The 25,422-nt window shown below is 38.5% G+C and overlaps 1 protein-coding gene across 1 annotated transcript; it reads right to left on the reverse strand.

Annotated features, from left to right (window-relative positions):
• Nucleotides 1-35: 35 nt before the first annotated feature.
• OPN4 (opsin 4) lies at nucleotides 36-24,904 on the reverse strand (the record flags this gene model as incomplete). The annotated part of the gene is made up of 12 exons (XM_082486248.1): nucleotides 24,851-24,904; nucleotides 16,426-16,568; nucleotides 14,394-14,527; nucleotides 13,032-13,235; nucleotides 11,207-11,378; nucleotides 10,138-10,302; nucleotides 6,818-6,925; nucleotides 5,485-5,665; nucleotides 2,289-2,441; nucleotides 1,692-1,760; nucleotides 1,071-1,109; nucleotides 36-227 (listed from the first exon to the last, which is right to left on the reverse strand). Exons 1-12 carry the CDS (start codon nucleotides 24,875-24,877, stop codon nucleotides 36-38), a joined length of 1,587 nt encoding a protein of 528 aa, XP_082342374.1. The 5' UTR covers nucleotides 24,878-24,904.
• Nucleotides 24,905-25,422: the final 518 nt, after the last annotated feature.

The following is a 25,422-nucleotide window of genomic DNA, read 5'->3' on the forward strand; positions in this document are numbered from 1 at the left end:
ATTGTTTAGGTGACATTCGGGCTTGCCCCACTCACTCAGCTGTTGGACTTCTTGTTCTGCTTGTGGCTCTTGATCTTAGGGTGCAGGAAACCAGAGTTGTATCCAGAAGGCAGCTCTACTCCTTGGACATTGCTGTATGTTATTGTAATGCTGGGTATCTGGGCTGCAGATGGTCCGTGGTGAGACTCTCCTTTTCTTTGTCCAATACCATTCGGGCTCTCGTCTCTCTAAAAGATGCAAGGGTTTAAAGGAAATGGAAAACACAAACATCTACAAGGAGATCAGGTTGCATCATCTATGAAAAAAGTGTCATATATTTAGTTAAGCGCTTTGCTGATCCCCACAACTAGCTCAAAACCAAACTTAAAGGACAGAGGAAGAAGTAGATCTGAACATTTTTGAATGTTTTGTGAGTAACTTATGAGAAAAAAAAATTAAACAATTTAATGTACTAAAGCCCAGACTTTGCATTTGCTACTTCAGAGCTGGTCTACTTTGATGAAAGACCAGACTAATGGCAGCCCATTCAACTATGAGCAGAAGTGCTGTGAATACACTCAGACAGTCTATGAATTCAATAAAGTAAGGAGTCCCTCTGTAAAGGGACTATTTAGGTTCATTGGGGCTAGAGGTGATGTAAAATGTAGCATGGATAGTTTGAAGGCGGAAGCAAACTAGAGAATGAAGTGAAAACGAGAAGTGAGGGAAAGATTAATTAGAATTTTTTGACAATAGCAATATTAGCTGTCACTTGCACAGCACCAAAAAATGAGAGTGTTAAGATGAGGCTAGCAATAGCTCATAAGGATCACTACTAACAATAAAGACATAATTTAAGATGTTTTTATCACATTGAGGTTAATACTGCAAAGATAAAACTGGCTTGTTTTCACCTGTCAACTCTTTTCTCTTATTTCTCTGTCTCTCAGGAATTAAGGCAAGTTGATTCGCTTGTGGCAAATGTAAAAAAAAATTTATAAGTATGTCGTAGCTTTGTTACATAGAAGAAGAAATAGACACTAGCATAACATCTTACTGAATAGGTGATATGTCATGTTTCAAAAACTTACCCTGATTTCCTCCAAGTTGCATTTTTTAGATGTTTGGTGCTACCCAAAACAGAGAATATTAAATAGTTAACAACGTCACTTTGTACAGCAGTACTTGCCACAAGACTATGGTTGTCTCAGTATAAATTTTGTAAATTTTATCCCTAATGGAGGATAGAATATGACTATGAATGGGTCACACTTTATGTAAAAGTTGTCAAATACAGTTTGACAGTACCCTTTAATACAAAAACAGTAAGTGTAGAATTCAGTATTTCCTTGCAGTACCCATCGGAATGGCTATCTCAGCTTACTATATATATTATTCATATAAAGATGGCACAAAATTAATGCTTACATGCTCCACTAAGGAAATCACAGACCTCATCAGGGGACCTACTGAATTCAAGAAAATATTCAAGTTTCTTCACAAGTTGGATTTAAGGAGTACATGTGTTCTTCTGCTTAGTTTCAGCAATGATCTACCCTTTGCAGTCATGCTTTCTATATTCTGCTGGGAGTATTGTGTGAATTTGCATCTCAAAAGGTAACTTAATTTGTGCTTAGAAACGGGGATTGTCATTAGTTTTTGTTCCCTCGGTTAGTTAGATCCATGCCAAATATTAAAATAATAATTCTTACAGTAGATGTAGCAGGGTACTCTGTGACATTTAATTCCACCATGGATATGTCATCAGCATCTACAGGTGTCTGAAAAATGAACACAGATAAGAAAGACATAAAGTATGTCACAATATTTTACATACGTCAAATGCAAAGTATGGGAAACAGAAAAACAGGGAGACAGCAGAGGACTGACTGAAAACTAGTGATATGCTAGAGATGATAGCTGTGTTTTACACCTCTCGCCATATGTGTTCATTTGGTAGCAAATGGCAGGACAACAGAAAGATTGACCAAGTAATTTGGACAGTGAAATACAAATGTTACTGAATACATACTTAAAACCAAACACAAGACAACATACCATTCAGATGCTAAGTTCACTAAAACAGCACCATTGCTTGTCAGAAATGCAACAAAGACAACTGAATAATGAACCAGGGTGGGAATAAAAAACTGATGACCTTTTACAGCCTCTAAGTTATTACTCATTGTGTTAATGCATAGGTTATCCTCATCTTCTTGGCAGGAACCTTCATGATTAATTATGGTAAAATGTGCAGAATTGTTAACCTACCAGCTGTCAGAGAATTTAGATATTATGCAGTCTATTACCTTCTCACAAATCCCAGAATCATGACGCTCCAGTTTGGGTTTGGCTCTTCTGTTACTAGTTTGAGTTGTGTCTTTAACTGTTTCATAGGAAATCTGTCTGCTAGCAAGTCTGGAGAACATACTGGGCGAATCAGTTTCTGTGTCAGTACAGCCCTAAAATGAATGCAGCAAAAACAATCACTTTAGCTTCCTTAGACTTCAGTCCAGTTTGCCCCATGCGAATCAGTTTTACCTAGACAGAAATTGTAAAAGAGAGAGACGTTGTATAAAAGACATTTCAAAAAAGTTATGCCATGTATGACTTCATAAAATCTGTGCTTATAAGAGGTACAAACAAAACTATCAAGTCTGCCGAGTCTAAAATTCGGCTTACTTTTTTATTTTTTTCTCCACAGGATGCACTGCAAAATTTCAAACAAAATAGTGTTTCTTTATTGTTGAAACTTCTCTGATGCACCTCGTAGCTCTGAGGAGACAGCATTTCCATAGTAGTACCCAATAAGGAAGCACAGGTGTTTGGAGGAATTAGGGCCAAAGTTTCCAAAGTGGCTTGGGTGGAAGGAGAAATCAATAGAAGGAAATGTCTGGAGACTGCAGAATCAGTGCTTTAGAAATATTTTGTTCCATGAAGAAGCCCTGATTTTGTAAATTATGTTCCAATTAATGGGAAAAGAGAAAAAAAAAAAACAACAAAAAAACAAAAGAAAAAAAAAACCTAACCCACCAGAATTTCCTAGAAGTCAAAAATTCTGTTCCTTTTCCTCACTTGCAGCCTTTTCACTGCAATGATGAGGAATCACAGAATTCCATAGAACATAATAAAACAACGAAACAGCTAATGGGGTTGTGATGAGCAGCTCATGGCAAACCAGCCTATTCTGTCTTTGGCAGTGTACCTTGCCTTAAAATGGAGGAACATAACAGTGCAATATACTTTCTTAAATTTTTTTCATGCAGCAAGGGTTTTTCATAAGCAATGTATGTGCTTTGGATGTTTTGATAAACTTTCCCCGGGGAAGAAAATAAAAATAAGAGGTGTAGAAAAACATGAACTTCAATGAAACTGGAGAAATTGCCCTGATGAGCCTTTTGCTATTAAAAGAGAATCCCAATTGGTAATGCTATACCAGAATTTCAATACATAAGAGGTTGATTGCTCTAAGTAGGATCAGGATCCCTTTTTTTCTGTGTAACTGTGGGGAAGGATATGGGGAACACAGAAGAAGGTTAAGGAAAAATTAATTTAAGTTGTAATGGTGACAATCAAGACTGTATTTTCAGAAGCAGTTTTCTAACTGTTGGGGAAGCAATGATGAAGATGAGTCTACAGAGTGATGTGTGTCCAGACTGAAATGTCTCCGTGGAAGATTTTTTAGAAGAGCTTAACAAAATATCCAGGAGGGCAATCTAAACATATGTTTTCCTGCTGAAGCACAAGAGGTTGGACTGGGCTATTTTCTGGATCCCAACATTTTAAAAAATGTGTACTGTGTTTCCCATTCCACGCATAGAATGTATTAGCCCTTACAGACCCATTTTGATTGAATTTTAAAATGGAAGTGACTTTATTTTCTGAGCATCTCTTCTGGAGCTTGGCTCCTTTTCATTGCAAAGAACCCACTGGAAATTGTTTCTTTAGGATTTTCCAAGGTGCAGAATATCTTTGTATCCACAGGAGTACAAAAAAATTGCATAAAGATAATTTATCAGCTTACAGTTTGATGGCCAGCCTTGACATAAAATACATGGCAGCATATGTACTGCCTTTTTGCACTGGGAGTGAATGTCTAGAAGTCTTATAGCTTAATTGAGACACATATGGTGCAAAAAAAAAAAACCCAAATAAATTATCAGCAAGCATCAAAGCAAGTTTGTTTTAAACTTGAGCCTTTCTTTCTGCTCTGTACTTCAGCTAAACTGATGCTACTTAGTAATAAATCAGAGTATTCTATGGTCAAATCAGATAGTTAAGGGACACGTACTTTTGTCATAAAATCTTGACTCTGTCATTTTTCTGAACAAGATCCAGGCTTACTCAAGGCCTATAGAAAATTCCAGACTGAAGCATGGCAATTGCTTGGAATTTTCATTCTCCATTCCACTATTTTACCTCAGGTATTAAGAGGTACTTTCCTAAGCAAGAAGCATTGTTGAATTGTTTGTAAGGTTCCCCTTCTCAAGCGCTGATAGTAGTACAAGAACACACAGTGTTACTAAGAGAGTCTGTTGTTTTTTTTTTAAGAATCAGGATTCACAGTCTACGAGATGCAATATAAAAATGTTTCTTTTTTTATCAGCCAGTTTTAAAACATTCCACCTGAATGGTGGCTGCTAGCCAGAAGAATTTCATTTTGATTAGACCAAGAAGCCAAAGAATATAGAGTGCAAAGAAATTGAAATATCACTGTTAAAAACAGCTGTCAGAATTCAGAACTTGCCTGGGTTAGGTACAGTGATTATCTCGACTATGAATAAGAATCACTGAGAAAATTATGGCTTTTCATATATTTGGAAATTTCTTTTAAAACAATTGCAAAGAACTAATGTGCTTAATTACTTAGTTAGTAGTGCAACTTTAGGTTGCAAGAGAGAGCCTGGGATGCCAAATATTTGCCCTGTTTCCAGCTGCTGTGCAAAACATTTGGCTTCACTTAGACTGGCAACAGCAAACTGTTGAGGTCTTCTGTGAGAATGATTCTGTAATGGATTTACTGATTTGTCTAAATCTGATGATTAATATGTTTCCAAATACAGCCCATTTCACTTTCAGAAAGCAGTGTCTGTTTTATTACAACCTTGCTTTCACTACAGAACTATTTAGTGGCCAGCAGGTTCTTTTGTGTGTGTGTCCAATCTTCAAATCTGTGGTCAGACAAGTATGTCCTAGAAGTATGATCAGACTGTCAAGGGTGCTCTGACTCTAAGCTTCCCTTACTTTCTAAAATTCCTGTTCCATCTTTCCACTCTTCCTTTAGTGTCACAAATCATCAAGAACACAAAGATCCACATTCTGCTTTTACACTTCAGCTGGACAGAACGTCTTTTATTTCACTGTGTGTGTCTCTGCTTCCTTTGGAGCTGTTGTAATGAGCACCATAATGCATTTCATCTAAAGAATCTACCACTTTGAAGGACTCTATATGAAAATTAATTACTTTGCAATTAAAAATGGATGTATGAGAAGCGTCTCCCTTACTGATTCACTGTCAGAGAGAGAAGACAGTCGCCTTTTTCCTTTCTGCGGCCCACTTATCTCAGAAGACTGGCTGGTTACAGTTGCTCGTCTGGAGGAGGGATAACTGCTGAAAGACCGTGAGTCTTTAGGAGAAACTCTCAGCAGGGATCCAAGGCAAGGAACATACGTTGCAATGGCTGTCCTAATGGATGAGAGGTAGAACCAGTCAGATTTTTTCAGCTAGCACAAAAATTCAGTCATCATAAACAATGCATTTATTCATAGAGATGAACTAATGCTGCATGGACTGGAAAATTACTGGGTACGAAAAGAGTTTTCCAGATATCCAATATCTCATACACAATCACCCTGCAAGATCACTTATTCACAGTGTTCTGCAGAACTCAAATTTATTGCTTGGCAGGGATAAGGGCATTAAAGTATAACTCTTCGAACTGAAGGGAGCTATTAAAATGATGTTTTATCTGCTTTCAGCTTAATCAGGGCAAAAATAAAATTCTGTCCCTTTAAACTGAACCTTGCAGAAGTACCACATAATGAATTATTTTAATCTTCCCCTAAGCAGCTATTCTAGCTTCCTCTTACACATCTGTCTGCCAGCTCTCTGTAGAGTTGTGCAAAAAGTGCAGTTATTTTACAGTATTTCTTTCCTCATATGTAGCATAAGAAAACTCTTTTACCTAGCTCTCCTCTTCCTCCTGGCCTTCCACACTTAGATGTTCATGCCCACCTCTTCTCTGTCCAGTTCCCCAGCAGGTCCTTGTAAGGGGTGAAATGGCAGCATATATATGGCTTTGCTGCCATCCATCAGATTTTACAGCCTGCATTTGAACTTGATATGGTAATGACCCTAGATGTTACAACTCAGAAGAAATACTATCTGAAATATGAAAGTTTGAAGAAAGGTGGGGAAGATGCACAGAATAGAGAAGAGGTGGATTGATTTACTGAATTGCGTCTCTCACTGGCCTGGTTAATTTAACAAACTGCTATTTGCAACACTGACAAATATCTGCATCTCCCATGAAAATGGTTAAAAAATTTACGGTGCTTTCCTTTGAGGTGGAAGGGTCTCTGTCTTTTATCATGTAATCTGTAAGTACAGATCAGTATCCATAAACATCTCTAACTCCCATCTGCATAGTAATTTGTTCCAAGTACAAATTCCACTGACATTTATATGGCATTGAGAAGTTTCCTTGGGCAGGGCGAGGCTGTCTTGCAGGGATAAAATGAACAGGTGAAGCAGAGTTCAGGTACTAGTCCTAAAAGTGACAATTAAATGTCTGATTTTCTTTGCTGTGTTAAACATAGTTTATAAAAGTGAACTTACCTGTATTTTGGGTGAGTAATGGCATAAATGATGGGGTTATGGATAACAGAAGCTTTGGCAATCACAGCTGGTATGGAGTTCATGAAGGGTGTTAGGACGTGGGAATACCTAGAGTAATGCAAATGCATTCTATATTTAGTATTGTCCTATGTAGTCTATGCAGTTATACACTGACAACACAATGCTTTGGTAGTGCTCCAGAGAGAGTAAAAGGGGAAGTTCTGTACCCAAACAGTGAGAGAACAAATTTTATACCCTTTGACTGTAAAGATCAACATCCGCCTAATGGCATTTCTGAGAAACATGATTTCTTGGGGCTTCTCTTGCAGCACTTCACTACGGTGACTCAATATGGTGGTAATTCCCATGTTGTTTACCCTAGGGACAAATTCAGCCTTCAATAGGTGAGTGTGCATTCATCAGAGTATCTTCCTGTTCCAAACTCAGCAGATGTACTTGCTGAGTAATATGTCACAAAATAGGTGTGCAGAATGAGGAATTATAGCGAAAGATAACTAATAAATCTATTTTCCAATTCAAACTTTATTTTTTGCCTGATCTGAACTAAAAAGTGAAGGGGAAGTATTTTCAGATGTCATTTGTTAGTCTCGCATGTTACTGTGACCATGCATATATGCAGGTGATGTGACTCTAAAGGATAAAAGAATTATGACTGATGTCTATCTGCCATGCTGCTATCAGCCAGTTCATTTTTGAAGATATCTTGAAGTAGCTCAGAAGGTCTTGGTAAGAATAAAGTCAATAGAACAGCTCAGACCAAAATAACAATAACATTTCATAGGCAGTTTCTACCAGGCAAATTTTCCATAGACCTGCTTAGAGACTATGAAGATCTCTTCCTGCATTGGTAGAAAGAGTTCTTAGTGAAATGGCCCAGTAAGTTGGTCTTTCCTGCCAAGGATAACATCCTTTCTTTATCACTGCTCTTCTTCCTGAGAGGGCATTCTAAGTTCCATCTTTTGATTAGCCTTGTATTCCTGTAATATTATGGGAGAAAACAGGTTTTCATCTCAATCCTCTCTCAGAAAGTCTCTCATGAGCACTGCAAACAAACAATGAAGAGAATTGCTTAAGTAGGTTGCAGCTCCTCTTCCCAGTGAAGAAATTTTTCATCATACTATGAGAATGTTTATGCTCTGTGATGAGGTGGAAATGGTTTGCCAATGGTAATACAGGAACCATTTTGTCAGCTGCCTGCATGTTGAGATGCCATTTCACCTCTAATTTAAGGCTTTTCACTGTTAAGAATTGTCCAAGCAGCATGTTCTCCAGATAGAATTTTTAACATGGTTTCTCCTAATCATACTTTCAAAGCATTGGTTAGAGGTGTAATTCGTCACAGAGTCTGCAGAACACGCAACAGTATGACCTTGCTGTGATGGAGTTTTTGACCCTGAGATGAGAGAGAGTGCTTTGGTAAGACTGATGGAGAGTTCAGCCAGCAGAAACAAACAGTGCCAGAGGCTTTTGTTTAAGCTAACCACTCCCAGAAAATAGCCGTAGGCCAACAATATTAGTGAGCATGACTGTGTGCTAGCATAGTATTCCTCATCCAAAATATTTTCTAAAGGAATTAAGGTTCTTCCTTCATTTTGTGTATGTTGTTGCTCTGTCAGATGAGTTGTCTTTAGTCCAAGACTATAGCCACAGAGTGGCATGTAGTGATTGTGTCTGAGTTCATAGTAATAAAAGTTCACAGAAGGCCTCCAGGCTTGGTCTGTTAATCTCTGAAAAATCCGATGGATTGCCTAAAAGGCATAGTTCAGAAATGGAAAAGAAGCTGAATGAAGCTGTGTTGTTCACCAGATGTCTTCATGAGCAAAATTTGCAAATGCTTATTTGTCACATACGGTAGAGTTATAAAACTGTCCATTTGCTCAGGTTTTTTTCAGTGTAAGACATGGGCTAGAAGCCAAGTTAATTTCCTAAGGTAGATGCTGAATCATATGGGACACCCTGACAGCTCTACAGAGCTAAAATGTTTAGCTTAAAACATCTCCTAATTTGATTTCTTTTTTTGAGGTATCTTAAAGCAAGTAGTGCTACAAGGTAACTGTGCTGGATTTCTTTGTCTTCTTGCTATTCCTCTCTCTCTAGCTGGTCACATATCACCAGTGGTGGGTGCCCGGTACCTGTGATAGGAAACGGGACACTGGGACACATCCTAAGGTTTCGTGTTTCTGAGTGAAGAACCTGTTTACCTTCATGGAGAAAATGTATGCTGCTGCTTGGAATTGCCCCTTTGGATACAAAGGGAGAGAATCCTCTTCTCTTAGCATTTTTTCTTCTTAAGCGTAAGATATTAGAAGTGCTATGTTTAGGAAGCTGTCTTCCTAAGCTATGTTTGAGCAGAGGCCCTGCAGTGGCCTCTTCCTTAAGTGTGTAAAAAAATCACCCCTGCCTCCCAAAATGCTCCATCATAAGTAAGTAAGGATAACTGTGTGTTAATTTTAGGAAGACCTGCTTTTTATTTCTGACTTGAAAAATGCAAATAAAAGTGTTTTGTACTGTCATGGGAGTCTTCCACTTGAGGATTTGCAGCTGACGACTTTCTAAAGCAGATAATCATACCCACTTTACAAAGGCTACACTGAAACGCAGGAAGATTCACATGTTAACACATGGGAGAAATAACCACATAGAGCCAAGGTGTCCAGACTCCCAGTCTATTACTTGTACCTGGATTGTATCAACTATAGTCTGGTGCCAAGCTACGTACAGATAATGTATTAATAGCATCATGCTTTTGCTAAAATTACTGTATGAAATGCTGACAATTAAATAGATGAAGAACATGCTTAGAAGATTTATATTTATGATCTTTTATATTCAGCATCAAAAAGCTCCCCAATGCAATGTTCTAAGTTTGAACTTGCTTATATGTGTAAGGAATTTCAGCATTTTGATGTAACACAAGAAAATGAATATACTTTTGTAAGTAAAAGAAGTGGAGAAGGAAAAGAGCATTACGTAGCATTTTGGTGCTAAATAAAGTTCAGATAGTTAAAATATCCTAGCATAGAGAATAGGCATTCAGAAATCATTAGCACAGTAATGTTATGTTGCCAGGAATAACCTTCCTGGTTTTTTTTTTTTTCTTTGTTTTTTTTTAAAGTCAAAGTAAGGAAAAATCACAGTCAGCATGTGCCTCATTTGTTAAGTGTCACTCCTAAATATGCGAATGTTTTGGATGTACTTCAGGCATTAAACTTGACAGGTAGCTTTGACTTTCATCTCTCTTACAATTTCACACCTTTTGCTTTCACTGAATACTCCTTTGCTGATACATTCATAATTACCCAGCAAAAGCTACCAGAGCAACAACAGAGTATGGTGACCAGGAAATGACATAAAGCAAGATGACAATCAGTGCAATTTTGGCCATCTTCCATTCATTTTTCATCCTCTGATACTGTTTCTGGAACTCTTTATTTCCATGTTTGCTTCCAAATGTCTGAATAGACCTAGGGGAAATAAACATACAACAGCAAAAAAAGGTGGTAGGGAATTGAGCAAATAGCTTCATAAAATGGAGCAAGAATTACTCTTATGCTAGTTTATGCTAAAAGTCATGCACTTTCAATGTGTGTTAATGTCTGTATGTGACCGGTCCTTCAGAATTGAATGCACTTTTGTTCCACTAATCAATGGCAAAATTCACATGTACTTCAATGAAGAAAATAGTCCTGTACTCAAAGAATTTCCACATAAATCAGGTGTTCAAGCCTATTGAACAGTGCTATATTAAAATATAGTTAAAGAATTCTTTGATTCCCTAGGTCTGATTTTGCTACCTTACTCTCCCTCTGTACTTCTGAGCTATGTGACTAGATATGCTGATTTCTACAGGACAGGTATCTACAGACTACAAATGCACTGGCAGACATTGGCCTTTATTTTTATAACAATAGCTTTTGTTTCAGAGACCTGAGATGAAATGTTTTACTTCTTTTTCACCCTCTGCCAAACATGGAATTTGTCGTTCAATTCCATCTATTTTTCTGTGGAATAGTTGTTGATACACTCTTGTTAGGTATCTCTGATGTCCCTTTAGTATTTCTCTTTGTTGGTTAATTTCTCTAGTCCTTTCTCATCTTTCAGATTTCTACTGGTGCTACTCATACTCTTTTCCGTGTTATTAGACAATGTACTGAACAGCTCTGGCTTAAATTCAAGAATGGCCCTTTGAAGGATCATACTTCTTACCATGTTGACTATTGACAGAATTCTTGTTTGGTTTCCTGTCTCAGTCATGCGTACAACTTAAAAGTGAAAAACATCCCAATTTTCTTCTGTTAGTCTTTGTTTTAAGATAATAAGCAGTCACTTAAACGGAAGGATAACAACTTAAGACTGTTGGCTACTTACTTGTTGGCCTTCTTAATAGCCTCAAATATAAAGACATAGCTGTATATGATAGCAATCAAAGGAATGAAAAAGACAAAGCAGAAAAGCAACATCGTGTAGGCGCGGACTGATGGTGTGAAAGTCATGTAGTCCCAGGAACAGGAAGTCAGCAGACCCTCAGGAACATATGCACCTAGAAAGACAGACGGGAGAAAGCATAAGCCATGAAGGGATTCTTATTCTGATTGCAGAAGTTAGAGAAAGATACTTAGAATAACATGGAATTTAGTCCTATTTAGATGGGAAAAGAGTTTGAAAGGATACATGATTCTTCGTTTAAAGCACCTCTTTTTTTTTCCTTTTCTTTCTTTTTTTTTTCTCCAAATACTTCAGTGGGTCTTGGATCAGACCTGTATCATTTTTAAATATCTCCATTTCCTGTCAAATTGCTGTCTTCCCAAGGAGTGAAATGAAACTGATTACTGTAGCTGCCACTTTTTTAAGCTTTTGCAGGTAAGAGAAATTTACTGTGCAAAGGAGAGAGATACTGTGCCAATCAAATTAATTTTGTCGTGAAGGAAAGTTGAGTACAAGTTAAAAAAAATCATACACACCCAATATTCTGCCTCACATAAAATATAATCTCCTTAAAAGAACTGTGTCAAACTGTGAAGTAAAGAAATTGTCAACAGCAATGTTTTTTTATGTTTGTATTGTAATTTTCACTGTTTACAGTCATATTTTCTGTTGAACTCTTAAAAAAATTGCACCAGATGTGCTCAGATGCATCTAATTGCCATATGAGAGTTAGTACTGTGGGTACTATTAGAGTCTAATTACAAGATATCAACACCTTTCAAGCAATTATTCCACTTTCTCCGATTAAGAACCTAGAATGTAAGACTATATTGTAATTTTGTTGTTCTAACAGCTCCTCATTCAACTAAAGGCTGCTTCTCCCAGTATTGCAGTTTGCCTGCTTAAACATGCTTCATGTTTGTGGGGGACCAGAATGACAGTAACAAGACAATAACAAAAATCTGCTTAAATTGTACTCAGTAACTGAGTTTGTTGCATCATCCTTTGGGAAAATGAAACATTGCTATATTCTCACCTTGAATCAAATTAATGGTAGTGAGGCAGATTCTGTTATTACAGAAACTTTCTTTGTTACAACTTACAAGGATCAAGATGCTGTATGTGTGTTCCAATTTGCAGGCATAAAATTCACATTTACATAAGCAAATTAATTAGTTATTACTAAATGCCATCCTTAGTGGAAGCCTTAGTGAAGATACCAATGGCTGAAAGGAGAATGTGACCAACACCTAGTGCAATTTGCCCATCCAGAACACAGTCAAGACTTATTGAAGATGTACTTACACAGAATACTCAGCCTGTATTCCTTTTTTATATGAATAAAGAAATTTAGATTCACATGACTATCTTACACAGTACCTTTGGGGAGGAAAAAAGTGATCAGAAAAAAAGAAAAATACATTTATTTCACTTTTATATTGTTGAATTTGGCTCAACAGAAGTAGGTGTGGGATAATGGGCACATCCTTCATAAATTTTAGCCTTGATTTTATCTACTGCTTTTTATTCAGTAAGTAATGAGCTTAAGGAAAAGTGCCATTGTCATGCAATATGCTGTAATACACACTGGATTTTTTTCTTTTATTAGACATCTTCAGTTTCAATATGTATTTTACCAGTTTCTTCAAATTGATTTATTCAAGCCTACTATGCAAGCCATTATTTCAAACCTCTTCTATACCTGTAACCAGTATTTAATCCCATGCTATGAGAGAAAAAAAAACACCTTTTATTCCATTTCACTTACTCCATCCAAAGAAGGGCGGGAGGCTCCAAGCCAAAGAGTACAGCCAGACTCCTACCAGGATTATTAGGGCCTTCTTCTTAGACGTCACTCCAACAGAAGCCAGGGGTTTTGTGATGACAAAATATCTGTCCAAGGCAATCACCATCAAAGTGATCATAGATGTAATGCCAAAAAGAGCTCCGCAGAAGGCATACAGCTCACAGCCTTTCAATGAAGATGACAGAAGTAGCAGTGAAATTAATCTACCCATGCTAATTAATTTCTGGGAGAGTTCAAGTCTGTGTTTCTTGTGAACTAATGTCTTCTGGAATTTGTAAAGCAATGGAACTTCAGTTTTCCTGCAGCTGTAACGCTATTTCAAAGCTGCTGTCTGTCTAGCTAATTACATTATCCATGGAGATAAACTTCAAAGATTTTGTTTGCTTGAATTGCTGGAGACAGTGATACTTAACATATTTTCACTCAATGATTTCTGATGTTTCTAGTGGAATCATTTCAGCAGTCCATTAATATCTTGTTTAACTCCAGTTTTACTGCAGCTCCCGTAGAAACGGCTGTTTTGCTTAACAGTGGGTTATAGCTACTTTGATATCATGGAACCATTTATATCTCAAGGTCAGCAGAACTGAAGTAAATATGTAGACTATGAATATATTAATGAGTGATTCTAATTATTCAAACAACCTAATGATTAAAAGCAGGGGTTTGGTTGTTATTTATTTAAACATGTATGCAATTGAACACTTCATGGAACTAAATAAAAAAAGTGGTTTTGATCGTCAGAGAGCAAAATAGCAGCATTATTTCTCTGACCTTCCTCACTGTCAATACCTGTTCAAGAGGCAAAGAGTAGTCTTCCTCTTACTACAGTTATATAGGAAGAATGAAAGCACCTTCATTCCACATTTTCTTACTGCACAGGAAATGTTCAGTTAATATTTCTGTTGTGAAAACTCACTTTTGCCAGGCTTTCTTGCCTCACTTTGTCAGGTGCAAGTCCCAGAGCAAGTTATTTAGAAGAGCTTTTAAGCTGGTCTGTTGAGGGGTGGTGCTTTTTTGTCATAGGACTTTGCCAGTAACTAAGCTATGAGATGATTGGGGAAGAATGCTGGCAAGAAGAGTAGTCCTGTGCCAATGTCACCTTTGTATCTATCTCATATATGTAATTTTCCTTGCCATGGTGGGAATGTATTTATTGCAGGCAGACAAAAATGTTCAAAGAAACATTTATGTCAACATTGAAACAATGTTGGGAAGTGTTCCCAACATTTGCAGGTGTACCTGAGGATGAGGAAATAGTAGATTAACTGCCACTATGGTAAGAACATACTTGGTGATATCTTAGAAAGGACATATACAAACCTTTCTCACCAAAAATCCAGCGTTTGTGGAGGCTGTTGGTGAAGAAAACTGGAGACTGCGTAATGGACATCAGGAAGTCACTAACAGCTAGATTGATGATGAATATGTTGGCTGGAGTCTGAAGGTTCCTACTCCTACGAAGATCAGAAGGAATGTTGCTAAATGTTGCTGCACTGTTAATTATGTTGTTACTCTTTCCTGTGAGCCTTGGCAGCCTCACAAGTACAAAGGCACACACTACATAGCAAGTTAGAGCAGAATGCTCCTCATTTCCCTCATGACAGAACATAAGCAAGGCGCAGTCTTACACCCTTATGCTCCTGTGCGCTTTACAGGATTGTTTTGATAACCAGCTCAGTGATGGGAATAAATCATATTGTTCTTTAAATATTCTGACCCAGTGCACTGCATGTCCATGATTAACAGGAAATTAAAGTTGATGTACTCTATGGATTTGCTGGATCTGGGTCGTGTTAAGCAGGGGGAGGGCAGCGCATTTTCCACTGCTGATAAGATCAACAGTGACTTCCAAATACAGGGATTAAGCGAACTCACTATGTACCACATCAAGCATTTTCTTTTACACCAGTTCTTCTCTATGACACTCATTTCACTGGCCCAGACACTGACTTTAAAGAGCGCGATAGCCAGCCTTTACTGTATCCTGCCTGTATTTGTTATTCACAGTATTATAGGACAGTGTTTGAAAGGGTACACATAAAAGCTCAACTGAGAGCTCCTCAGTTTGGGGTTCAGTGTAGCCTTTTAGCTCTTTTCTCAAATTTTCAGTCTTAGGCACAATTGAAAAATACCAGAATAAATGATGGGTTCTCTGCGCTGATCCAGAAACAATCACTAGGACTACTGTCTCCTGTCAATTTAGGAGCAAAGAGATATTATTAGTAGATGCTTATGGGCTGCTTGTATTTGTTCGGTAGTCTGCAAAAGTTATGGAACATATTTCTGTTTCAGGCAACTGCCTGTCTTACAGTTTGCCATTACTTGAGATTACTTTGTAGGCATCTGATGTGCTTGTTACTTTGCTATCGGTATCCCTATCTGTCTTCATAACATCTTCAAATGAAGACAAACTGTGTCCTCCAGTGGAACGGTAGCTGCCATGACTGGATTACCCGTATGGGACCAGCCAAAGAGCTAAGCTAGCTCACGTACTTTATCCTCACATATCTGGTCTGCCTGCCAAGACCTTTTGTGTTCTTAAGGCCATGTCATTCATACTTAAGTCTTCGCATCTACTCTGAATGCACATACTGAAACCTACTGTTTAATGTGCCACATAAATGTAGGCTCGAGATCCAGACTCCTTTCGTCCCCACTCCAGTGATTTAATATAGCCAAATTATCATATAATTGCTATTGTTTTGGTTTATTACATTGGTGTCTAAAGACTAATCATGAAGTAGAAGCTCACTGGCCTGGATATCATGCCAATGCTCTGTCCCAGCATGACAAAACAGAAACAGGATGAGTGAAAAGAATGGTGAAAATATCACATTGTTGTCAGGGATCCAATTTCCTTCAGATATAAAAGTTGGAGTATGTTAAAAGGAAATAAGCCAAGTGTTAGAAAATGTGAAAACAAGAGACATGGCCAGTAACGAACAGAGGGGGAAAAGAAAGAGTAGTAAGCAGAAGGAGGAAGGAAACATCTAACATAGAGAAGATATGTGGGAGACACAGGTGCAAAACATCCCATCAGTCCAGTGCAGACACAGTTCAGCCAGTAGAAAAAAAATCACTCAAAGGTATCTCCTTTGGGTGCTTCTCTATTGCTTTGGCATATCTGGGTGATTCTTTGCAATTTTGCTATGGCTGTGCTTAATGGGGGGAAGTCAGAGGGAAATGGCAGGTTGCCACATTTTTTTCCTACAGCAGTTTCTCTTGGTGCATTTTACTATGTCTGCATTGCAGTCTGATAGTCTGCCTGTGCTGCATTTGCAGATCACAGTCAAGGTACTGTTAAAGTTCATGAATTTCGGTATTTAAAAAAAACCATCCAAATGAAAGATACCTGCAGAAAGCATAGATGACCAGGAAATTACCCAGAGTTCCTGTGATCCCCACTATAAGAATGACTACTCCAATTGTATAATGGGCATGGTCTGGGACATCCACTGTAGGAAAGGCACCAGGAACATCTTGCACTGTCATCTTCTGTGGAGTAAACAAGAGGTCACAGGTATATTGCCCAACTTTACTGAATACGCTGGCATGTGCTTCTCTAAAAGAGGAAGTGGTCAAGAATATACTACTATAATAGATCATCTTCAGGGGATAAATATGCCATCAGCAGTGCAAATGTCAAAGGGCAGTTTATATGTGTACTGTTGATTTAGAATTTTGGTGAAGAAAAACAATCTATTCTCTCCCAAAAGAAAGATAAGAGTATAGAGGAGAAAAAGAGAGGCAGGAAGGGACCCTTTTCATTGTATCTGACATCAAGTAATACAATACTTACCAAGTAGGTTTTCTGTAGTTTTCATTTCAGGAAAGTTTCTGTACCTGTGAAGTACGATTTCTGTTGTCATCCGACATCAGTAGCTAGACTTCTCTAACTAAGTAGAAATGATCTTCAATGGATAAACATGCATTTATTCCTTTAGTAGTGTGGCTATTTAATTTCTCCCACTGCATAACACTGAATTGTGAGCTGCCCCCAAGACTTGGTTACCAAAAACCTGGCAGCATTGAACAAGAGTCTTTTGGAAACTAAATTAAGGATCAGAAACACTGGAACACAAATCCCTTATACCTTACGCCTGATTTCCATACCAGTTCTGTTTTCACTCTGCACTGAATGAAGGTGTTTTGCTCTCTGTCAAGTATGTGATAAAGCACTTGATGAAAGCATTTGTGTCTTAATCAACTTATAGCAAAATTCAATTGCCAAGTCTGAAGACTATAGCATTTTAAATAATAATTTAAAAACATTTTTAGGTAAGTATCAGGAGCCACAAACATGTTTTAGGCCAACTGACCCCAGATTAATAATGAAGCAAACAATTAGGCTGCACCCAGGAAGCAGATGACCTGATAGAAATTGAAGAGGAGAGAAGAACAGCTGTGTGAACCATCACTGTTCTGTTGCCTTTTGATATAAGGTCAGGCAAGGAGACTTAAACACTCACCTCTGTGCAACTGCCACTGTCCTAAACGTGTCTTGGCATCAGTTCCAACCAGCTAATGGGGTCATGAAAATTACCAAACCCCCTCCTTATTCATCTGCGTGGACAGATCCTGTCTCTTCTTCATGGCCAGGCTTTTCTCATCAAGGGCGGCACTTGCTCTGGAATGGCATGCCATGGCCACTACTCATAGCTCAAGCCTGCAAGCTGCAGCTGTGCATTCCTCAGCTACTGAGCTACGAGAATCACACCAGAGTTGAGAAAAGCCCAGGAAATATTTGAATCAGTTGTAGCCTGCCTACTAAGAACACTGTCAACTTGGCTGTGGCCTAAGATCCAGGACAAGGGAATTGCCTGTGCAAAGGTCTGTGCCTGTATCAAGCTTAAATATTGCTATGGAGGTTGGACGTGTTCTTTCCAGTCACAAGTATTGGCAGGTGGTGGTACAGCTGTCATGTGCTGTGCGTTTCCTTCCCAGGAAAAGGAAGGTTGCTGGTAGGAAAGGAGGAAGGTGCTGAGGTAGATATGAAGTTCTCCCCTTTATGCTGCAGTTGTGTTAGTGGTTGGTATTCACCATTAGAGTGCAACTCAGAAATACCTTTGACAAACGCCAGTTATCAAAGGAAATGGGTATTTTCAGGCAATAGAGACAGACATTACTTCTGAAAACATCTGTGAGATATGGCTGAAGTGATCAGAAACAGTGTGTGTTTAAAACCAATGTGCCAGTAGCAAGAGGTGAACCCGGGAGCATCTGGAATTCTGGAAGAGATAGTCTTTGCTGGAGACCTGAAGATTGCTGTGCTGAAGATCTGCCCACAGCAATCTTCAACAGCTAAAGTGCACTTCCTGGCTTTCTACACTAGCAGCAATGAAATGCTGGACAAATAATCTGATCTCAGAGGCAGAAAATGTACCTCTGGCTGTTATTGTAATTGGAGCAAAATGTTAATGTTGATACACTAACTGAATGACAGTATCATGGCATTTATTGTTTAGGTTCCTGCAGCAAAATGGAAGTTGACGTCACATCATTATCATCATCATCATCATCAATGGGCACCTTGCCTCGGTAGAAATTACTGTACTCAACACACTGCCAGTAAAATAACAAAAATAATCTGATAGTTCTAGTAAGTGGAGGGGGAGTGTCTGAGATAAAACTGTTTTAAATAAATTAGATCAGGTGTTCTTTGGTTTGGTTTTTTTTTTTTCTCCTTAGCCTTGTAGCTAGAACATTTTTTAGGTGCTGTTCTGCAGAGAGTTAATGATGATTGTTAATGGAATGGAGGTTTCTGAAATTTTTCCCTGTAGCTATCCATTTAATCAGAACTAGATCAAGGTAACAGAAATGAAGCAACTGAGGGAGCTTGTTTTGGCTACAAAGAACAGATTAAAATGGCTTTAATTTGAATTAAATTTGTGGAGGAATAAGGACAAGGAAAAATTTAAAAGATAAATAGAGAAATCACAAGAGAGAAAAGGTTATTTAAGGGACAGTAGAAGACTTTTAAATTACTTAGTCAGGAATGAAGCAAGTTCAGAGTCAATAAAAATGTCAAGTGTGAAAAAAATAAAGGAGCAGTGATAGGACATAAATATTACTAAGTATAGGGGCAAAAAAAAGGTCTGTGGCAAAGAGGAATAAATTCACATTTTAGTGTGGACTTCCTGTAGCCCTGGGATTTTTACCACAGGGTCTAACTCTGGTTGTTCTCTAAGAGGAAAAAGTCAATTATTAAAAGAAGTCATTTTACTGCTTTTATTGGAAATACAGATCTGATTCAAAGCTTCTTTAAGTCAAAGAAAGGTACTAGTTGACCGATCAGGACTGAGCATTTCAACTTCATCACTAAGTTGCATACATACAGCTTCCTTACTAGAAGATGAAAACACATGCCCGTATCAAGTTCAGCTCTAGATCTTCTATAGGAATTGTATGTCAAAAGAAAGGACAGAGAGAAAAAGGTAGTGTTGAGGAAATCAGATCAGCAGGATAATCAAGAAATGAGATAATTCCCAAAACTTTTCTCTATTCAGTTTCTCCAGCACATTACAGAATCATAGAATCATAGAATTGCTGAGGTTGGAGGGGACCTTTAAGATCATCAAGTCCAACCATTAACCTACCCTGACAAAAACCACTTCTAAACCATGTCCCTAAATACCACATCTACCCTTTTTTTAAACACCTCCAGGGATGGCAAATCCACCACCTCCCTGGGCAGCCTATTCTGATGTTTAATAACCCTTTCAGCGAAAAAATGTTTCCTAATCTCCAATCTAAACCTCCCCTGACATAACTTGGACCCATTTCCTCTCATCCTATCACTTGTCACCAGGGGGAAGAGGTCAGCCCCCATCTCGCTACAACCTCCTTTCAGGTACTTGCAGAGGGTGATAAGATCTCCCCTCAGCCTCCTCTTCTCCAGGCTAAACAACCCCAGATCCCTCAGTCGTTCCTCATAAGATTTGTCCTCCAGACCCCTCACCAGCTTTATAGCCCTTCTCTGGACATGCTCCAACACCTTAATGTCCTTCTTGTAGTGAGGGGCCCAAAACTGAACACAGTACTCAAGGTGGAGCCTCACCAGTGCCAAGTACAGGGGGATGATCACTTCCCTAGTCTTGCTCACCACACTATTCCTGATGCAGGCCAGGATGCCGTTGGCCTTCTTGGCCACCTGGGCACACTGCCAGCTCATATTCAGCTGGCTGTCCACCAACGCCCCCAAGTCCTTTTCTGCCGGGCAGCTTTCGAGCCACTCTGCCCCAATCCTGTAGCGCTCCATGGGGTTGTTGTGACCCAAGTGTTGGGTCCTGCACTTGGCCTTGTTGAACATCATACCATTGGCCTCGTCCCATTGGTCCAGCCTGTCCAGATCCCTCTGCAGAGCCATCCTACCCTCAAGCAGATCAACATGCCCACCTAGCTTAGTGTCATCTGTGAACTTACTGAGGGTGCATTCGATCCCCTCATCCAGATCATTGATAAAGATATTAAAGAGAACAGGCCCCAGCACTGAGCCCTGGGGGACACCACTTGTGACCGGACACCAACTGGATTTAACTCCATTCACCACCACCACCACATTAGCCTTGTTTAGTATCTGTCTTCTGTTGTCATCCCACGGTATGAGTACTTGGTTGGCAAGGGAGAATAAGAATCCCGCTGTTGGAATCCCCACAGTAGCAATTGTCCTTTGAGAATACTCTAAACCAACTATTTCCACTGTGTTGATAATACACGGCATTGTTGCCCTGCATGTTTTTCTGTTTAGCCTTCTTTCTATTAACACCTCATAACGAAGATAATAAAAATGAACAGGCTAAACCAGCACTTCATTATTTCTCTTCCAAGTGATATGACAACACAGTTTATTTAATGTAACATGGTTCGAAACATCACCAAATGCACAATGAATCTGTACTGGAAGCTAAGAGGTTTGACGTTTTCCAGCAGATGGACAACAGACTACATCTTTCCTGAGTCAACAGGTACTTTTTGAGAGTTAGTCAACATAAATGTTGCACATTACTTAAGCAAGCAAACAAAATGGTCATGGAAGCTGTGGAGGACATCAAGGTAGTAACAGTAACATAACAAAATTTCTTCACAGTTAGTACTGAGGGTCAATTGAAGAACATATCACTAGCCAAGGACGGCATTTCGGTCACCCTTAAAAGCAGGTTTTATGGTATTGTTTGGTTGTATATGAAGACTGGCCTTTTGCTAGAACTGCAAAAGAATTTGTTTTTAATCTCTGATGGGAAAGTCATGTATTATTTATGATTTATTTACACTATAGTTCTGCAGAATCAGATGGATAATTTTGGTGTGATAAGAAATTTGGGAAGTGCCACACTGGTTCAGACCAGCATTGCTGACGAAACGATAGCCTGCCTTTAGCCATGACGTGGTGTTTCACAAAGCTGCGAAACATGCATAATGAACAGTGATGTGGGAATTTCATTTTCAGTATAGAGTCTTAGCAGTTGGTTTGTACCCTAAACCAGGGTTATTATCCCTTTGAAAGGATAATCTTAGTGGAAGATATTTTTATTCTCCATATATAAGTGTAATCCTTTTCTAAATCCTACTCTATCATTTGCCTCAATAGGGTCAGTGGCAAGAAGTTATGAAGTTGCTCTCCATTAGTGTAATTCCTTCCAGCAGGTTTAAGTGTGTCCTTGTGGAAACACTAGAATAGAGGGAAGCAGCTAGGTTTAATGCAGTTTGCCTTCTTAAAATGCTCATTATTCTCCCTAAAGGAAAGCTTTTCTACTGCCTATAACAAAACAGCTAAACCAGAACTGACCGTGTTTTCAGTTATCGATCAGTAAACTTGACTGAGACTTACAAATTTGAGATGCTTTTTGGGAGTTTGGAGAAAAGAAAATGTTTGATAGATAAGTATGTCTAAATCTTTGCTGTTCTAGCTTTGTCTGTGGAGGCTGCAGCACAACACGGAGCCTCGTTATTTCACCATGTATTTTGTCAAGACCGTGCAAGACATTGGTCTGAAGAGAGTTAAAAGGATAAAGGAATTCCTTTGCAGTCCAGGACAAAACCACGATTCCTAAGTGATTTGCCCAGGTTAGAAGGAAGTCTAGATCAGATGTAAAACCCAGGAATATTTGATGCCTGTATCTATTCTGTCTTGGGAATCTGTTTACTATACACATTTTCCTAAAGAGAGGGTTTTCTAAATAGTTATTTCATAATTGACTAAAAAAAAAAACCCAAACCAATCAAACAAGCTCACCTCTGAATAACTTCTAGTAGAAGACATACCAATTTTGAAAGTCCAACCCTCTCCCCCCCGGCCCATAGCATGAGAAAAATATTTGTGTGTAAGTGAAAAAAGAACAACATGCAAATAATACAGTTCAATTATTCTTGGGGGAAAAAAAAAAATCTGATCTTTTTTCAGAGTACGAAAAAAATCATATCACTTAATTACTGTTCACTTGGAGACGTTGATTACTGAAGTCCTACAAAAACTAACAGTGACGATGGTAGGAGCAAGGCCATGCACGTAAATACTTGTACTGAATATAAATCGTATTTGATATAGCCCACTCCTCCTCACTGTCTCCCAATGGCAAGAGTATAAAGCAAAGTTTAGTTTATACTTATAGGGAAAGAAGAAATCCTCATAAGGTCATTTGGGGATTTGAAGATATTTCAATGCTGGTTATGATTGATTAATTGATTTTTTTATGTGACATTGTTTCAAAAGCCAGGAACAGAAAAGACTAAGACAAGGACATTTTTCAGCTACTTCTGCCTGGATGTCAGATGAATTGTATCTAATTTGGAGTAAAACAAGAAAGGGAAATAGGGACTGCTATGTTGTTGCTTTTATGAATTCATCTGGCTTCAAACTGTAGGCATTGGTTTTGCAGAATGAATGTTTTAATGGAACAGAGCCCAGTTCCAAGACATCACCAGTTTTGGCAGTCCCATGTTGATTTTGGCAATGTATCGGGTTTCTTTGTTCTTAATTTTCCTACAAATACAGGTAATGAAGCCCCTTATTTACACAGTATGACTTATACAACCAATGGTAGTGTTAGGCCTTTTACATTACAACAAATCATATAGTTTAGAAAAAATATCAGAACAGAAACACTGTAATTTCCTAGGGTTTCTAGGTGCAGTGTTTGTACTGCCTACCTACAGGAGGCCTCAAGCAACTGATAGCACTTATTTTTCTTCACAGTTCCTTGCTCTGATTTCTGAGCTTGCCTTTGTAGGCACTTGCTCTGTGATGACAGACAGCACAAAGAGGAGTGTAATCCCACCTCAATTATGGTTTCAGCAGGGTGACGCCAACTGCTAAGCCCTCTTTCCAGTAGACAGCAGGGCTTTCCATAGATGATGTTTGTCCCGTTGAGCAATTTGGATAGCAGATTTTGTATCCTGTCTTCCGGATTTAATCTCAACCACAAGCAGCACGTATTGTTTTCAGGCCTGAAACGCTCTTAAACCAATCTTAGTGTCAAATTAAAATGCAAAAGTTTGAAAATACAGTCACTTGACCTAGGGAGAGGAAACGAACAGCTAATTACCTCTTTCAGCAGAATAAGGAAAAAATCCATTTTTAATTTTCCAATGTAAATCACTCTGTCCCCAGAAACCTTTTCCATTTTGCTGTGCGCTCTCCAGTCCCTCTTCTCCCTCCCTGCTATGTTCTGCTATCCTCTTTCATATGTTATCCATCTAATTTAGTTTGTAAGCTGCTTGGCTCAGCACACTTCTCTGTTTATTTTTCTGTAACACTCCACACACATCCAGGTTTTATTAAAAAAATAAATAAACAGACTGCATTTTTACTGTACAAATAATAAAATATTTACTGTTCCTTCGTTATAAATTAGGATCAAACTGAAACACCCAATCCAACATCCTATATGCATAAAAACTTTTGCAGTGTTTGAGACCTGCACGCAATTTTTAAGTGTCCGCTGCATTATATGGGCCATGTCAAAATACCTGGTGAGACCACATCAAGATTTTAAGTTGAATTTCAGGTGTGAAAAATTTTAAAAATTAGCTTGGGTCATTTTTTTATTCTTTACTTTTAAACAGACTTTTATATAAACAGCAGGTGAACAAAACTTTCTAATCCTAATAGTATGCTGAGATACACAACCAGGAAGAGGACTTCTGAACTCCTTTGGTTCAGGCTTGCGGGATGGGATAGAGAATATTTTTAGTGAGCCCAAAAAAATTCCATCCTGACGCGTTGTCACAACAGATTCTCACCTTCACACTTCTAAGGAAATTTTCTTTCTGTTTAGTATTTAACAACCGAGAAAGAGCTTTGATAGAACTTATGTGGGAAAACCTTCTGAACAGCTCTCTTGGGTAACTGCAAGTAACAACTCTAACATTTACAGAAGCACTCCACTGTGCTTAAAGGACTATTACAGAAATGATGGGGATTTCCATCTTGAATAATAACACAACATAGCATTGTGTTTGAACTGCTAAACAACTGTTTAATGCACAGGAACATGTTGCTTTGATAGTTTGCAACATATTTGGTGTACTTTGCCATTAGACATTCCGCCCTGTCTTCTGCCCATGTAACACTGCTGAAGAACACTGATTCTACAGTCCTTTCTGCAGTAAATAAATAGTTAAAGGAATAAAAAGATTTTAAAGTTTGCACTATGTTGTTCATCATTGTATTACAGCATTAAATGTGTACGTGCACTTTAAATGTCCATTTACAGTTCTCTCAATGCCAGCTTTGCCAGCAGAACTACTTGCTACTGCTTTTAGTGACAGAAAACACTTACTGTTGGGGCTCTAAAAGGCAGGTCCATCAGTGTGTAGGCACTGGCTTCCGAGTCATTCCATGCATTGAAGGACTTCACAATTTTGGTGCCGTTGAGGTCCTCAGAGGGACAAAAGATCCCCCTTTGAATGGGCTGATTATTCAGGTGAACAAAATCTAAGCAAAAAAAAAAAAAAGAAAGAAAAGCTGTCTTCTGAATTTAAGTCAGCCAATTTACCTTTTTGTGCGTGTGTAAAAAAGATTGTTAGATTCTCTGGAATAATGTGAGTGCAGTGCAGAGTTTCTCACTAGAGCTTCAGATTGCTTCACTCCATCTTCAGCTTAGCAAAGGGCAGCAGCAGCGGCTTCCATTTAAATACAGGAGACGGCAGGGTCTGCACATGCCCAGTTTGAAGCTTGTTCCATCCAGATTCCAGCTTCACTTTAATGACAGTGTAAAACTGATGCTCACTTAAAAGTGCTGGTATCTTTTTTGCCTTTGACAGATTTATGTCTGAATTTTAATGCTATATCCACATTATCCCTGTATGAAGACAAAAGAAGTTAAAAGGTTAACTTCGCTGTCTGTCTTAA

The sequence above is a fragment of the Vanellus vanellus genome, assembly GCF_965231255.1.
Source record: "Vanellus vanellus genome assembly, chromosome: 7".
Classification (NCBI taxonomy): domain Eukaryota; kingdom Metazoa; phylum Chordata; class Aves; order Charadriiformes; family Charadriidae; genus Vanellus; species Vanellus vanellus.